Genomic DNA, 16,278 nt, shown 5'->3' with positions numbered 1-16,278 from the left:
CTGAAAAGTGCTACAGTCCATGGCAACCAGGGTGCCAGTGATTTTTATCTTCTGTGTCATTGTCATGTCATGACAAAACCGTCCCAGCCGGTCAGATTCCTTGTCGTTTTCTCCTACATACCTTTTTTCAGCCCATTCAGAAATTCCAGATCCTCTTTCTTTTCCTTTAATAGAGGTTCAAATTTTTCTTTTAATTCCTTATGACTTTTTTAACTCTTTCTTTATTTTTTTACTGGAAAAGTGTATGTGAAGAAAAAGTGACAGTGAGACACAGCATCGTTCTTACATCACCAAAATGAACAATGAGAAAAAATTGAATTTTAGAATACAGCTATAGAATATATGGCATGAGATTTCCTGCAGGGTTTTCTAAAACTATGTCTTATTGACTCATAAAATGTCCTGTTAATCTCAGTCCTGTCTTTGTAGTATTATTTTCCTGGAAAAAAAAATTATTAGTAGTATAAAGTCAGTTATTTTCTCTGAAAAGTGAGATAGGATTTTTTTTTATTTTGCATTTATTTCAATCTTATTAATTGAGTCTTACTTCTTCTGGAAAAAGTAATTAAAAGAATTCTTATAGATTATGTCTGCTAATTGGTCTATTTATTTTGATTGGTAGAAAATATATAGGAAAATATGTTTATCTGTGTGTTGGTGTGTGTTTGCGCCTGTATTTACTTCCATTTTGAAGAGACAGCTTTTACGTTATTGAGAATTATGAAATATAATATCATTTACAAAGTGCATGACAACTGCTTCTCAAAACTCAATTTCAGCGTTTTTCAGTGTGTGCATGGAGCTGAGGTTGCCATCTGCAGAGCTGTGCATTTCATGCCTTTCATGTGTTTCCAGCTCTGATAGCCATTGGGAGATACAGCATGACAATAGAGACGGTGGATGTTGGATGGTGCAAAGAGATCACGGACCGTGGAGCCACCCAGATTGCTCAGCGCAGCAAGTCCCTCCGGTACTTGGGACTGATGAGATGTGATCAGGTAAGGAGCCTTTTCCTGAGCTGGTGCCTCGTTCTGAGTGTGATAGTGTTCCTGTGTGTGTGTGAGGGAGGCAGCAGGATTTATGTTCTGAACAAAATGTTCAGTAGTCACTACTCTAGCAACTGTTCTGGTGTGCTGTGTTCACATAGGCAGCTCAAAAGTCACACAGAGGGCTAGAAGGAGCATTATGAATGTTTGCTGATGTAGATTTTCAAAATACATCTGTAGGTTACACTCGCAGCCTGAGGTGCTCACAAGTTTTTTATAAAATCTGCCCTCTGACTGTTTTGAATACTTTTGTCTGAAAGTGGTTGGCATGTCATGTTGTAAGCGTGACAGACTACTTTGTCTCTTAAAAAGAAAGGGAAAAAAATCTTAGTGTAACTTCAAGAGTGATACAGCAATTTTCTATATGTCTGTGCTCTTGATTATATATCATGGTTTTTAAAACAGAAGGACAAAGGTTTTAATGAAATCATAATGATAAAAAGAGAAAAACAGACTGAGTTTCTTACTATGTAGCTTTATACTCAGAGCATAGTAGGAATGTCTACAAGTTTTAGCACTTAATCATTAGAAGAAAAAAAGAAGAAGCCAGTCCATCTCCACTTCACCCTGTATATAGCCTTCAGAAATCACGTTCTTGTTTAGAAGAGAGATCAAGTCCCAGGAACACAGCAGAATAGCTAAAGGAAAAATCATTAGAGGTCTAGAGTCTCTGACCTTAAGTCTTCACATAGCCCTGCAGGGATTGTTTCTTTTCCAGCCATCATCAACAAAATGTCTGGCTTGTGATGCCCATCATAAGCATCTCTCAGGCTTGTGGATTTCTGGTTGGATACTCTCTATGGAAAAACAGGTTTTAGTCTAAGAAACTTCATGCTCCAAACCATTATCTTGCATACTTCACAGTGCACTATAGAAGACAGTGACAAAACACAGTATTTCAAATGGCAAGGAATAATAATGTTCAGGTCAGTGGTAAAATTAGAAGTAGCATTTTGCAAAGCCAGCCTTAGGCATTTTCCAGTTTGCAAGGAGGTTGAGCACTTTGGAAGAATTGCTCTGTCTATCAAAGCTGAGTCCACTTAATCTCCTAAACATTAGTGTTTTATGAGAGCCAACAGACAAAAAGACTGTGTGAATCTCTTTGATGGATTGTACTAAGATTATGTACTTAGAGAATGTTAAAAGGGTAACTTGACCTTGGGAATTAGACCTGACCCAGAACCATCTAACCACTTCTGCACGTGTATTTGTTTTTGAATTTAGCTAATGTTGAACAATCAACAAGGATCTAATAAGTGCAATAATTTTGTCCTGTCTTTAACTGCTATAGAAAATCAATGATCTTGATGTTGAAAACAAGCTCTACTCTCTCATAAGTTAAACTATATGTCATTTTCATAGACATGTACTACAGTCTGTATTCCTTTAATTGCTGGTAAACGCTTTTCTCGGTTTTTAGAGGAGTATACAACATCTTTTGTATTAAAAAAAAAGTCAACTTCTAAAAGGGAAAAAAAAATATTACTTAAGAAAGCTTCAGGGAAGATATAAAAGCACTGTTGACTGTGTGCCTTGCCGAGTGTGTGTGTGAATCTTCAAGTATCCAAAGTATGGTAGATAAAAGATGTTAGAGAAATTTGTAAACACTGTTACAGTGAACAGTGTAGTAGCGGGACTACCACTGGGAATTATTTTCTTGTTTGCAAAGCCTTGATGGGAAGAACGGCTCCACAGACAGAATGAAGTAAGTATCCTTAACTTAAGGGATTTTTGGCAGCTAGAAGATGCCAACTCCCTTTTTCCTCTGCAAATGAACAGAGAAATTACTGAACAAAATTGCGTTCTCAACTGTCTCTCCCCAGTATCATGCAGAACTCATTTTTTCCAGTGGCTGCTCTATTAAATTAAAAATGTCAGTGTCCAGCACATCATTAAAGAGAATTCTTGGGTGATGCTGAAGGGTTTATTTACACTCCCGATTGGCCAAAATTCTTGTCTTTGTACTTTTGTCAGCTTGCAGGGAAGAGAGGGTTTGAAGATTTGTCCCATCTAACCAGGCTTCCTTTTCTGAGGTACTGACTGTTATGCTCATACCAGGTAGCTTTTATGCCTAAGAATTCCCAGGCATTTGGAAGGGAAGTACTTAAACACAGTTACATAAGGAACATATGTAAGTAGACTTCAAATGGGTACCACTAAAACACTCTTTATGAGCCAGGCATTTTGGAATTTCTTTGATATGCACTTGACATAAATTAGAGGCGTCAAGGGTCCTCCCCAGAAAGATCAAGAGAGGCTGTGAGACTGGGTAAAGACAGTCTCTGTTTTATGCCATTGATTATCCAAGTGCCTCCAGGCAGTGTGTTTCAGTAGATGCAAAGCATTATTGATCCACACCATGAAAATAATCAAATTATTCATTTTTCATCAAACTGCTATTGCCTTTCTTTTTATTATTTTTCCTACCATCTTACATGCACACCACAGGAGCAATATGGTCTTTGCCTTAAAATAGATGACATTGTGTTGAGAAATATAATTTACAAATGCTGACTTTACCATGAGGTCATCATAATGAGAGCATATATTTTAGTTGGAACTTTTCTGTATCAGATGGGATACATCTAAGAGACATCAGACCTCCTGAAGTGTGAAAGTGATCTAGTATAGTCTCTAAATGTTTTTAAATACCTACATTCTGGACAACAGAATTCCCCACTTGTCTGCATTCCAACATGAACAGGTACTTGAAGCAGCTAGGCCCCTTCTCCCTTCTGATCTCTCTCACAGGACAGGTTATCGACTGTGCAAATAAATTTTTGTGTCCATGGATATGCGTGCATCTGTGCAGGCACAAGGCAGCCCTCAGGACTGCTCAAGTCATGTGTTCCATCGTAAGAAAATGTTGCTATTCTGAGTCTCCATTTCTTTTGAAAGCAGTAACAGATAAAATCAGTAGATATTTAAGGCCTAAGCAGGGCATTTTAGAGGTTTGTAATTGGAAAAGGCATGAATGAGAAGGCATTTCTGTTTTGCATTCCGGTGTTCTGCCTGTGTTTGCCCTGTGCCGTGCTTCCAGGGGCAGCAAGCCAGGCTTTGTTCCTTCTTGTCAGCTCTTCACAGTGCTCTGGGAGCCGGGTGCAACCACGAACTCGCCATTCCTCTGCACAGAGGAGTGCTGTGCTGCTGGGGGCTGCAGCCCAAGGTTGTGTTTTAGGACTTGATGAGGCTGTGTTGGAGCGCGTGGCGGGTTGGTGCTGCTCAGGGGCCGAGCAGCTCTTAGTTTGTCACCCCGGAAAACACCAAGAAAAGCATAACAAGGGGTTGTATTAAATTCACTTCAGGTTAGTTCCCCACAGCAGAATGAAAACATGAGTGTTCATTCTTCCAACCAAATTTTAATTGTAGCTCTGTATTTTTTATCACAGCTTAGGAAAGGGGTATTTTAAAGATAATTGAACCTTTCCTTTAATTACTTTAAGTATCTTGAGAAAGGTGTGGGCAGTTACAGGATGCTTTCTTTCCTCCCACAAACACTGGCATCAGAATTCCTAAGAGCTTTTCTTGCATCCTGAGGGCATAAAATGATGCCTGCGTCAAAATAACAGATTTAAATGCACATTTCAAGTTTTTCTTTCTGAACACAGTGTACTGTACATCCCTATCATTAAACTGACCTAGATCCTATTTACTACTTCTAGTTAATTAATTGATTAATTAATTAGGTATATTTTGTATTTCATATTTTAAAAAATGGAGGGAAAGGGTGATGTTCTCCATACTATTTATTTCTAGAAATCATTTGAAAGATGTCTTTATAGCACTTCTTTTTTGTGCTTTCACAAGAAGTGAAACAGCTTTACATAGTGGCAGCTTCAAATCTTTACCGTGGGGAAAATGGCTGGGTATCAACTAGGAAATAGGGACTAAAAATTTGTTGTTTCTTTTTTTTTCTGGGTGATAGCTTAACTGGTTGAACAATGTGTCACAATAATCTTCCTGCAACCTTTCTCACACACAATTTTCATATTTCAATATCCTTTTCCTATAACTGTGGTGCAATTTGTAGCAGTTATCAACAGTGCTCCCACGTAAATGCAGGAGACATTTCTTGGGAAAATAGGCAGAAAAATGACACTGAAAAACAGAGGCCACAAAATTCAATATTCACCACTATGTGTGAATGAAATGAAATGTAGAGAGTCCAACAAAGCTGGCTGTGAAAGGATACACAACTTAGTTAATAAATCATGTTGGCCCTTATTCCTTGCTTTTTTTCCCTTGCTTTTTTTCTTTCCATTTTTTGAGATTAATTTCTCAGAAAAGACATGGTTGCTTTTCATGAAAATACTTCTGGAAGCTTGTAGCTTATTCCAGATGACTTTCTCAGATAAATTGTAGCATATATTTCCTATTCTAGTTTTGCTGAAATATTAGAGCACAGAAGTTGATGGTCAGTACAACTGACAAAATGACAAACTATTTTATGTTCCCTGAGGAAAAAAGATAGATGATCCCTGAAAATAAAAAATGGTCAGTTAAGAAATCATTTGCATCTTAAGTAAGAGTAAGATTTTTAGACTATATGTGGATTTTTAATATAATTTATCACTTTGTCCTTCTACAAAACTTGTTTTACAAATATTTGTAAATACATATTCAGTGAAGACCACAAATCATTAGCAGAGTTAGGAATGCAGCTCCTGTTTAAGTGAAACATTTTGACCCATCACTCACAAGCTTTTAATTTACACAGCTAGTCTGCAACTGAAGGTAAGTGAAAAAGAGCATTAGCTCTTTTATATATCCTAGGTTCTAGAGATAAATCTTTCAATTTCCAATACATTTTTGAGCTCAAGGCGGCTTAATCAATGACAGAATAGTGAGAATACAGAGCCATGGTTTGTTTTAATGTAATTATCACAGCAATTTGCCTTCCACTTTCAGAAAATGCTATCATTAGCCTGATCAGAAAACCTGGCAAATTGCAACCATTTCTTCTTTTATATTACAAGGGATTCATTTTGAGATTTGAAATTGTGGTTTTGTGATTTGAAGAGGAATGAAAATATCCAATCCTTCTCTTTAAGAAAAATTCTGTAGCCTTTTTTTTTCTTAAATTACTATAATTTGTTCAAGTACGTTGCTGCATATTAAAAAGGAATTGCTGTATTTTTTAAAGTTTTATGTGTATAATGTAGGAGCTGCAATTGATACATCTCTCTATGAATAATGAAGATTTTAGATTCATGAGATCTGTGAATCTCATTAGAAGGAAACTACAGCTATCCCACAACAAAAGAAGAATAGCATTTATTTCACTTTGGTTTTCAATACAACAATTTTAAAAGTCTGAACAATACTACTTTTGGCTTTTTCCCCCTAGCTAACTAGGATAACAGATCCATTATGTGTGTAAACGAAAGCATCTGCTAAAACACACACAAAAAAAAAGGGTTTTTATACAAGCTAAAGATTTTGCTCTTCTAGTTTAACTGTTTCTTTGCTAAAAGATTTTTATTCTCCAAGCTGATTCCTCTGCAGCAGTTCTATGGCACTCAGCTGAAGATGGAATTTTCCAGAATTAATGAAATTGTCCTTGTTTCTAAAAAATACCCACCTGAACCATGTCATTCTCTAAGAGAAAGATGGACCCTCAGATGATGATCAACAGTTCAAAAACATGATAAGGCCAGCTCTTAAGGAAGAATGCAGTGTGAACTGGTCAGCATCTTTATGAATAAAAAAATCAAAAAGGGAGAAGTTTATTTAGAAACACTGCTCCCTGGAACTTCCAGTTATTTTTGCCAGCTGGCAACTTTTGAGAAAGACTTCTCTGTTACTTTTACATGCCATCATTTTGACAGATATTACAGTAATGTGCTCAAATTTTTGTTAATGTAGTCAAATAGGAAGGAAAATATTCAGTGTTATTAATTCAACAGGCAGAAAGTAATCTGAAAGAATATTTATCACTATATAAATTGCCACTGTCATTTCACTGCATCTGGGTCTTTATTAGCTGCAATTTTTAGAAGAAAAAAGTTTTTGAAATGTGTGTAATACTGGTAATATTTTTACCTGGAAATATTCCATAGGTGGAGTCTAGAAGTTCATCTGATGAAATGGGCAGAATTAGCAAACCAAATAATCTGCCAGCCTGAAGGGCTCCTTTAAAATGGTTTCTCTGCTTTAATAGAAAAATAAACCCTCACAATATGCAAAGAGAATTGAGAGTGAAACCTTTGTTACTTACACAACTTCAATAAAAAATAGTGTGTTGCAAAAAACTCTGCATCCTCACAGAGATAGAGATCTGAAATGGGTGTTGCTAGTTTGCAGTAGACTGGGAGTTCGGGGCAATAGCATTCACATGAGAAAACTACCACAACAATGAATTCCATTCCTTTCAGGTGAGATTTAAACAAGAACTGTAAAGTAGATACACTCCACACCCCACACTCCACAGGTAACCTTGCCACACTTCCTGAAATCCTTCCGAAGTGCTACCGAGGTTAGAAGACATGTGCATTCCATTTATTTCCATCCACACAGCAGAAAAGATTGCAGATATTTCTGTTTACCTACTCCTTTACCTTTAAAAATATAAACAGGTAATTAATTTCTAGGATTTAAAGCAATTTAGTTTTCAAATGTCATTATAATAACACTGTACAGACTGTACTTGCTGATTTCATTACTTATGAGTCTACAAATACAGTGCTTTTGTGTGTGTGCAAATGTGATTGTTTTTCTTCCTTTTTTTCGATAACATCATCCTCTAAGTCAAAACACATTCTTTTCTCAAGTCGTAAGGGACTTTATTTGGACTATAGGATATTGTGCTAATATTGGTAATGCTGTTGTTTTGTTAAAGTCCTAAACAAGGGTTCTGCCCCTGGGCATAAGGGCAACTGAAACTCTGTGGAACATGTCTGCCTTAGCTGATCAACTGCACTTCACACAAAACGTTTCCAGAAATCTTTAATTTTGTTATGGCTACAGGCAACAGTTATAATTGGGCCACCTGAGAATATAATTCATTCAACTATTAGCAGAAAAAAATATCAAAGTACACTTTTTATAAGACACTCACTTGAGGAAGCAAAATACAACTTAGAGAAGAGAAAGACTGTGTGAAAATGTTTTGCTTATAACTCTAAGTGTGTATATATTGGATTTTTTGTAAAACGTTAGAGAAATTGGAACATAAAGAGTTTTCCATATCCATCATTATGGATACACACAATGTCTATAAAGTCATTGGCTTTCAAGCAATACTTCTCTACAAGTATTGAGCCAGAAGCGCGTACAAATTCCAGTAGCTCTAATGCTGAAATACCACTCCTTAAGTAAAATGCCAACAGTATTGTAAGAAAGCCCTTTGGAGACAAATCCATTTGCATTTCTTCTGTGTGAAGTTGATTTTGCAAATTTTTGTATGTAGAAATGTTATGGTAATACTTGTGCCATTTTTCTAACCTAACTATCTGTATGGCAGCCCTAAAATCTTTTCGTCTGAATGCTATCTCTCACCTGCTAATATTTCCCTAAAATTCTTAGCAAGTACTAGATTTCTGAGATTAAGCTAGCAGTTCTATGTATTATTAATGCCTTTCTGTGCAAATATTGCTGACTCAGGGTATTATAATTCGGTCTGTTATTTTTTATTAATGACTGATCTATAAAATTGTGTAATTATAGATACCAGCCTGTGTTGTCCTCAGAAATCAGCCAGCCAATGACCCTTCCAAGGGCTAGGTTAGATACTATGCAGATATTATTTTAGCTGTCGTCCTGAATAGTGTTCTGAGGGACTCAAGCAGGTTTTGGTACAAAGTTCTAGTAATGCACTTTTGCACTAATCCAGTTTTGCAAGCTTTAGCTTTTTTATTTATAACTGCTTATTGGTTTCAGTTATTAACTTGGAATGGAGATAATTTTTTCTTTTCAATTATCAAGTCAGTTTTTCATTAAATTGAAGTCATTAAGATGTGAAGATTTTTAGGTTTTGTTGTTGAAAAGGACCTATCAAACTCTTTAGATTAATGCTGAATACTCATACACTGCATAAAACTTGCAGTTTAAGTGATGACTCTACTCTTGCTTTTCAGTACTGCTCTAGATAACACAGACATTCTTGGCACATTTTAATGGCTTTAGAGTCTGATCCTGATGCACCTGTAGGAGGAGTTTTGGAGATCAGTACTAAATCTTACAATTCTTGGCAATTTAGTGAAAGAGTATCCAATCGCAGAGAAGATTTCCAGGACATGATATCAACTAAAGACAAACTAAGGAAAAGTAACTAGAAAAGTCTTGTTTAGGAAAAGCCCTCTTTTTCTATTCCTGAGCAGTGAATGGAGGTATCAGTCTCATTAAAAAGAAATGCCTGGTTTGGCTGATGGTTTCAAATGTAATCTCTAATTTACCTTAACAAAATTAGGAAAACTGGAATTCATCCTTTGAATTTAATAAGATCTGTTGTAGGAGCATAACAAAAACACTAGGTTAAAAAAAATCCTGCCCCTTTGGAATAATTTTATATCTTTAGAAATTCCTAATTTTATAATCTAGAAATTAAAGAAAACAATGCTGAAATTATCATTAAACCAAATGACACAGCAAATTTAAATTAAAAAAAATAAAATTACCTAATAACTATTCTTGCTTGCATTTTGGATTTTTCATGAAGACTTGTGGAAAGTGACATGACATAACATAAATTTCTGAAGATATTCTGTGTCAGACAAGTGATATTTCAAATCAGTAAATGCTGGCAATAGGACTAGATGAGTAAATATAACATGCTAGATCAAAATATGAATGAATATTTTGTTGTGAGTAGCTTTCAGTTTACTCTGAGCCTGAAAAAATCAGCTCATAAGTGTTGGTTACTTTATTCTAGGAAAAATATTCACAGAATGGTGGCAGTTTTCCGACTTTCTGGTATGGGTAGACCATTTTACCTAAAGGAGAGTAAGAGTGTTGAGCACTGATTTCCCATTTTTCTCAGTATTTCGGCCACATTTTGTGTGTACGTAGAAGAGTGATGGTGAAAGTTCTCCAAAGAGGCACTCACAAAACCCTTTTGCCAGTGTACGATTCCACAGGGACTCAAAGGGTGTTTTTGTTCTTCTTTCCAAGATGAACTCCTAATTATCATATGAGAAATGTTCTCTAGCACAGATAATATTTGAATACTGTCGGCACAACCACACTATCATTAGGCGAAGAAGTTAAGGAAGTCCTACCCTAGATAACATTGGTCACAAAGTCAAGTGCATTATTCTGGGAAATAGGCAGTATGTGTTCAAGTGTCTTTAAGCAAAATGTATTCAAAATTATGACTTCTAGGTCATAATCTAGGCTCTAATTGAGTTAAAGGGAGATGATACCACTTAGTCTGCCATTTTCTGTAACCCATCTTCTCCTTTGTTTTGTTTTTTCAATCTGTTCCTTGGCCTGAAATAAATAGTTATTTCAAGAAGAAAAAATAATTTTCAAACCAGTCTTTGTTGTTATTTTGGTTTTTTGTTTGATGACCACAATTTGCAAAACCTATTACTTTCATTGTTAATGATACGGGCTGCATTCTCTCATTATGTGTTAAAATATAATTGAAGAGCTATTCAAATTCAGATGAATGATTATATATTAGATAATCTGCATAGTTTATCTGCAGACTGTATTCTTTCTTTTGACAACTCAAAAGATGAAGATTAATGAAAGTTCTGTGAAAGAAAAATATAGCATTTTACAGCATATGAAGATGTGGAGATTTTTAGTTTTCATTCATTGAACAAGAATGTTTAAGCTCAGTAGGGAAAATTGTTCTGTTTGTGTAATGAAATTATTTTGGGAATGGCATTCAGGACTTTCGTTTTATCACCAGCCAGGCTGATTTTAGCAAAGAGACAGAAGCTTGTGTTCTAATGGCTGGGCATAAGACTTCTTTCATCTTAATCCTACCACTAGGGAAATGATGACAAGGATCCCCACAAAGTTGACTTAGATATTACTTTCCACATTCATTAACAAAGAATAAAATTTTATTTCCTTTTTTCCTGTTTTTCAGATAGTGCAGTTATTAGCGCAGTAGTATGGAGAGTTTTAAATACTAAAAGTTTTTCATTGTTTTTGTGTCTGACCTGACTTTTCTCATGGCAAAGAAAAGGTATCAAAATCTTTAGAAAGGGAATACTTTTTTTCTCATGTCTGGATCCAGGTTGATTGTCTCACTGCCAGTTTTTTTCTCCTCCTTCTGTTGTGTAATCTTACATTGAATTTAGTTTGGCATAATTTTTAAGTCCTTGCTTTTTACTCTCAGGATTAAGAATATTTGTATTTAACTTAAAATTATATATTCGATCATTTATCATGAAGCTTGGTAAGGTATTTTTTTCCTTTATCATGAGAGTAAACTCAGTTTTTCAGACTCAAAGTAATTTCTTTCTGTATATGTTATGGTGCCAAATATATCCGTGGGATTTGTCATTACTTTACTGTTTAACAACAAGTCATAACACAAGTTGTTGCCAAGGATCAAAATAATAATTTAAAATATTTGCTTAATGCTCCAGTAAAAAATGGAGAAAAGTTTCTACTCTTCAGGCTTTGGTCATAAAACAGCTGTTTTTGTCAGTGGCATTTCTGCAATGGTTTTATCTGCCTTCTTCATACTCATGTTTATTTTGTAACTGTATTTGGCACTTGATGCCAAAAGCTTCCTTCTTCTGTTTAGTAAAGTATTAATAGCAAATAGCAAAAAATTTTATCTAGTAATAATTGTATCAGAAAAAAACTAGGACAAACAGTTAGAGGTGTTTTACCATAGATTTCTTTATAGGTTTTTAAGACTAAAAGGTGCCATTGTAACATCCTCTGTCTTCCTAAGTGTCATGGGCCATGCCTAAATTAGCCTGGTAGTAAATATATCAGCTTAAAGCTAGCTAGGCTGTACCTTGGGTACATGTCCTGAGTCCAGTACATCTGGGCATGGAGAGCATTTACTACCTTCCTGTGAGTGAGCACCATCTTTGTAATGAATTCGCCTAGTTTGTTTCTTATAACGGAGAATATGCATAAAACACTGGCTCTAAAACAATGATATCCATGCTGTTCTAACAAATAATGCCCAACAGGTAAGTGCTAAATCATAATAACTTCTATGTACTAGCAAAATTTGCAGCTATCTAGGATAAATAATGCATCTTCTTCGAGCTTCCCATTAAGAAAGAGCAAAATAAGTCACTGTCGGTTGTAACCCTCTTTGTTGTGGCTGAGTTAACAATTAAGAGGCGTTTCTGGTAGCCTGGTTGATTCTGCCATGGGTCTCTGCAGCATAACTCTAATGAGAAGAGACTTTTGGTTATTTTTTGGATAGGCATAAAGTAGCAAATTACTGCTACTTTGGGGATTCTTGCCTTCCAAGCAATATTTCTGTGAATTGTAGCTTACAATTTGTGAGTATGTATTCAGCTGTAAATATCAAATATTATGGGGGACTTGTGCTATCTCTGATTTCATTTTGCTTTTTCAAAGTCACTTCTTGTTTTTCAGCACTGAAAGATGTTACTGTAACATAGCAATTTGCCAGAGAAGTACAGTTTGTGCTGTGAAGTTAAACCAGTTTTCTATCCAAGTCAGTCTCAGCTAGATGAAACTTCCAATGAAGATTGAGTATTTCTATTATCAAAGTAGAAGAACTGGATATTAAACCTTTCATTTATCCTTGTCATTGGGTGCAATCACTGTTCAGAAGGAAGCTCTCCTTGTTATCTTTTAAGGACAAAAATATTATTAGATACTGTGGTTAACGTGCTTTAAAAATATTTTTCACAAGACAGATCTTTGTAATAGTAGTAAACGTTTTTCAATCTGGCTTTTTACTTTTGGCCTTGAAAGTGGAACACTGAAGGAAGAAAAGCAAACAATGCCATCAGTTGTGCATGCTACTGATGTAGGTGTTTCAGTAACTGTAGTATCAATGCATTTTAAAATGCCCAGTTGTTCAGGAAAGATTTCAAAGAGAGCCAACTAGAAGTCATGGTTCTTAGGTTAATCTTTTATTTGTCTAAAGGCTGAAAAAAGCTGTTTACCTGTGTGATATGAACTGTAATTGTCTTTAAAATAATTGACAAATTAATCCCCTCACAGCACTGGAGTTGTAAGGGTGTTAGGTTTAGCTGGATTTGTCTGATTACCTTGTTTTATGAAGAATAAAAGTGCTAACATTGATGTCTCACATTTAAGAGAGACATCCCAGACCCAACCATCTTGTATGTTTTAATTATTGGTACCAATTCTGCAGTGTTATCCTCACAAAAGAAGGCTAAAATAAAATCTTATGCCAGTGATGTATGTGAAGAAGTGCAGGACTTTTACCTTTTGGAAAAAGGGACATAAAGGAGTAATTGATCTACCTGCAACATAGAATAGTTCATATTTTTTCCCCATCTTTAGTCATGTTATTGATAACTTTTCATTTCAGGCCTGTTGATAGCAACCATACAGTGCAAGTTCATTTCAGTAAAGTTAATTGTGGAGTTACTACTTAGCATTTTTAAATGTCTCCCCAACTGTACCATAAATTAATTAATAGATGTAATCTATTTTCATTTGCCAAAGCCAAAAAAATCTCACGTTTTTAAATGTATGTCTGCTTGAGCAACTTTGAGTAGATAGGTTCTATTTCAAGTTAGAAATCTGTTACTCTGGGCAGCATTTTGTTTAATCAGGATGATAAAACTTCTTCCATTACAATGAAATTATAGCGGGGTTTGATTTTGGTTTTTTTTCATTCTGGTTACAGAATGTAACCAGACATTACATTCTGTATATTTATTTTGTGATAAATGCACCCAAACCTATAGTAACAATGAGGAGCCCCATCCTGGAAGTCCGCCCAGGAGTCCAAAGCTTTTCCATTCTTCTAGCTTGCCTATTGTTACCCTTTCCATTCACTTCCTGCACATCACAGGTTCTGTTCTTCTGTTGCAGGTGAACGAGGCCACAGTGGAGCAGCTGGTTCAGCAATATCCACATATAACCTTCAGTACTGTGCTGCAGGATTGCAAGAGAACGCTGGAGCGGGCTTATCAAATGGGCTGGACACCCAACATGTCTTCTGGCTCCTAACTCTCTGTACCAACATGTTCCACTCTGCTGCATTTGGTAGATCTAATGGGGATTGCAGAAGGGTTTATAACCTTTCATATGATGCAATATAGTTGTGAGTTTACAGAGGTCACAGTAAAATGGCAAAAGCTGTACACTGACTTTAATGTACTGTACAACTAAGTACAAATATTGAAGCAAAACTTTAGAAATGCATTGTGGTTTTGTTTGCATAAAAGTGATAAAAGCCTTTGACAAATTTCTTGAAGTGGATTCCTACTAGTTCTCTGGATAGTTTGAGTTATAGATGTTAAGCTTGCTTTCCTCTGTTTACTTTGCCTTGGTCATGTGTGTTTCCTTTGATCTGTAAATGGTAACTCAGTGCTAGCACCAGTGCAGTTGATCAACAGAGGCATGTGTTGAAACTGGGAACTAAACTTGATGCTTTTTATTTACTAAAGCTATGCCAGAGGTTTTAAGATACAGAGTAATAAGAAAATCTACAGTGAATTACCATTTTCTTATCAACATCTTCCTTTTTTTTCTTTAAATATAGGAAGCTGTAGTGATATTAAAATCTTTCCACCTTGACATTTTAATTATGAATAACGCTGCTTACCCTAACAATACTAGTGAGCTACACTTCATGAAGACAAAGAATAGCTGAATACAACAACAATCAGAAATAAGTTGGTGATGGTTTTTATATTTGGCTGAAAAGATTTGATGTCTATTTTATATTAACTTGAATCCTCTGACTATGCTGTTCTGTTGATAAATTGAAAAATTCAGATGAATGGGTATAAGTCAATAGCAGGATCCCTCTCATTTCCTGTGTGGTTTTATTTTAGAATGGATCTTCCAATGCAAATAGTGATTACCTTGAGAAGGCCATCTAAACATGAGTCCCATCGTGGGTATCTTTGGTAGGATCAGATGCTTCTTAATGTGTGTGCAAGGAGATATCCAAATTAAACACTTAATATGATTTATTTTCTTTGTGGGACTGTTATGGTTTAACTCCAAACAGCAACCAAGTACCACACAGCATCTCTCTTATGCTGTCTCACACATTGCATTTTAACGAGTTAAATTTTAGCAGGGAATTGTGAAAAATACAGACATTGCAGCTTCAATTTGGAGTTGCCTTAACTTTTAGAGTATTACCATTCTAAGAATGTTGTCAGGTATGTAACACTGGATATTTGTTTTCAAAAGGTTTTAAATTTAAAAGCATTTAAATCCAAACTATGAAATGCTTAAGCTTCAGCTGAAAAGTTGCCATTATTGTCAAAATGTTTTGCTAATCCAGAAGGCCTAATGCAGCATAACATAGAAGCTTGTTTAGTATGGCTGTGTAACCCTGTAAACCTATTTGTTGATTTCCATAGCATAATTTTTTACAACAGAAACATCAGCTCACATTACTTCCAGTGAGGATGTTGAATGTTTTCTTATTAGACTTTTCAAAATGGGGATGAACTAATTTCTCTGGAAAAAAAATATATCGTAAAGATTTTGTTTAAAATAAGTGGTAAATACTTGTGAACATGTGTAATGCTATGCTGTTTATTTACTCCTAAATGGTAATAATATTTTAAGAATAAAGCCAGTGAATTTTTTTGCAGATATAGTACAGAATCTTAGTCAATTTTCTTTTAATGTCTCTTTATGAGTGCATTAAAACTATTCACACAATTTGTAAGTTTCTATTTTTTGGTGATACCTTTGATCTTGCAATAAAGTTTAATAAAATAAGAAAGATGTGATGTTTTCTGTTTATCTGTGCTTCTAACTGTACTTAGACTGTACTAACAGAGAGTCTGAAATTGCCATTGTTGAATAGATAGAACTCATCCGGACATGATCCTTAATAAACTAGTCCTGCTGTGACTGACAGAGTTTAATTAGATGACATCCATAGATCTTTTTCCATCTAAAATGTATTGTAACTCTACAGATTTTTAAAATAGTCTGGTCTGGTTGGTTCTCTATTCACTTCAGTCATATAAGTCACTTCCAGTAGTTTTGCCTTTTAATGACTACTCATCTCTCAGTTTTATGAACATACTGATCTATAGAACTCACCATGACTAGTTAATTTTTGTTTTATGTGGTATAAGAACTCTAGATAGAAATATGTTTTTCTAAT

The 16,278-nt window shown here is 35.2% G+C and overlaps 1 protein-coding gene across 1 annotated transcript in view; it reads left to right on the top strand.

Annotated features, from left to right (window-relative positions):
* The window catches only part of FBXL17 (F-box and leucine rich repeat protein 17), a 275,693-nt gene extending 259,805 nt beyond the window's left edge, over nt 1-15,888 (top strand). Inside the window, exons 8-9 of the mRNA XM_063181044.1 lie at nt 856-998; nt 14,010-15,888. Coding sequence (XP_063037114.1) covers nt 856-998; nt 14,010-14,147 — 281 coding nt within the window. The 3' untranslated portion in view covers nt 14,148-15,888. The remainder of the gene's footprint in view (nt 1-855; nt 999-14,009) is intronic.
* The last annotated feature ends 390 nt before the right edge of the window (nt 15,889-16,278 follow it).

This window comes from Melospiza melodia, chromosome Z (genome assembly GCF_035770615.1).
Source record: "Melospiza melodia melodia isolate bMelMel2 chromosome Z, bMelMel2.pri, whole genome shotgun sequence".
In the NCBI taxonomy this organism is placed as follows: Eukaryota; Metazoa; Chordata; class Aves; order Passeriformes; family Passerellidae; genus Melospiza; species Melospiza melodia.
Note: the sequence above shows the minus strand (reverse complement) of the source record. Positions and strands in the feature narration are given on the sequence as shown.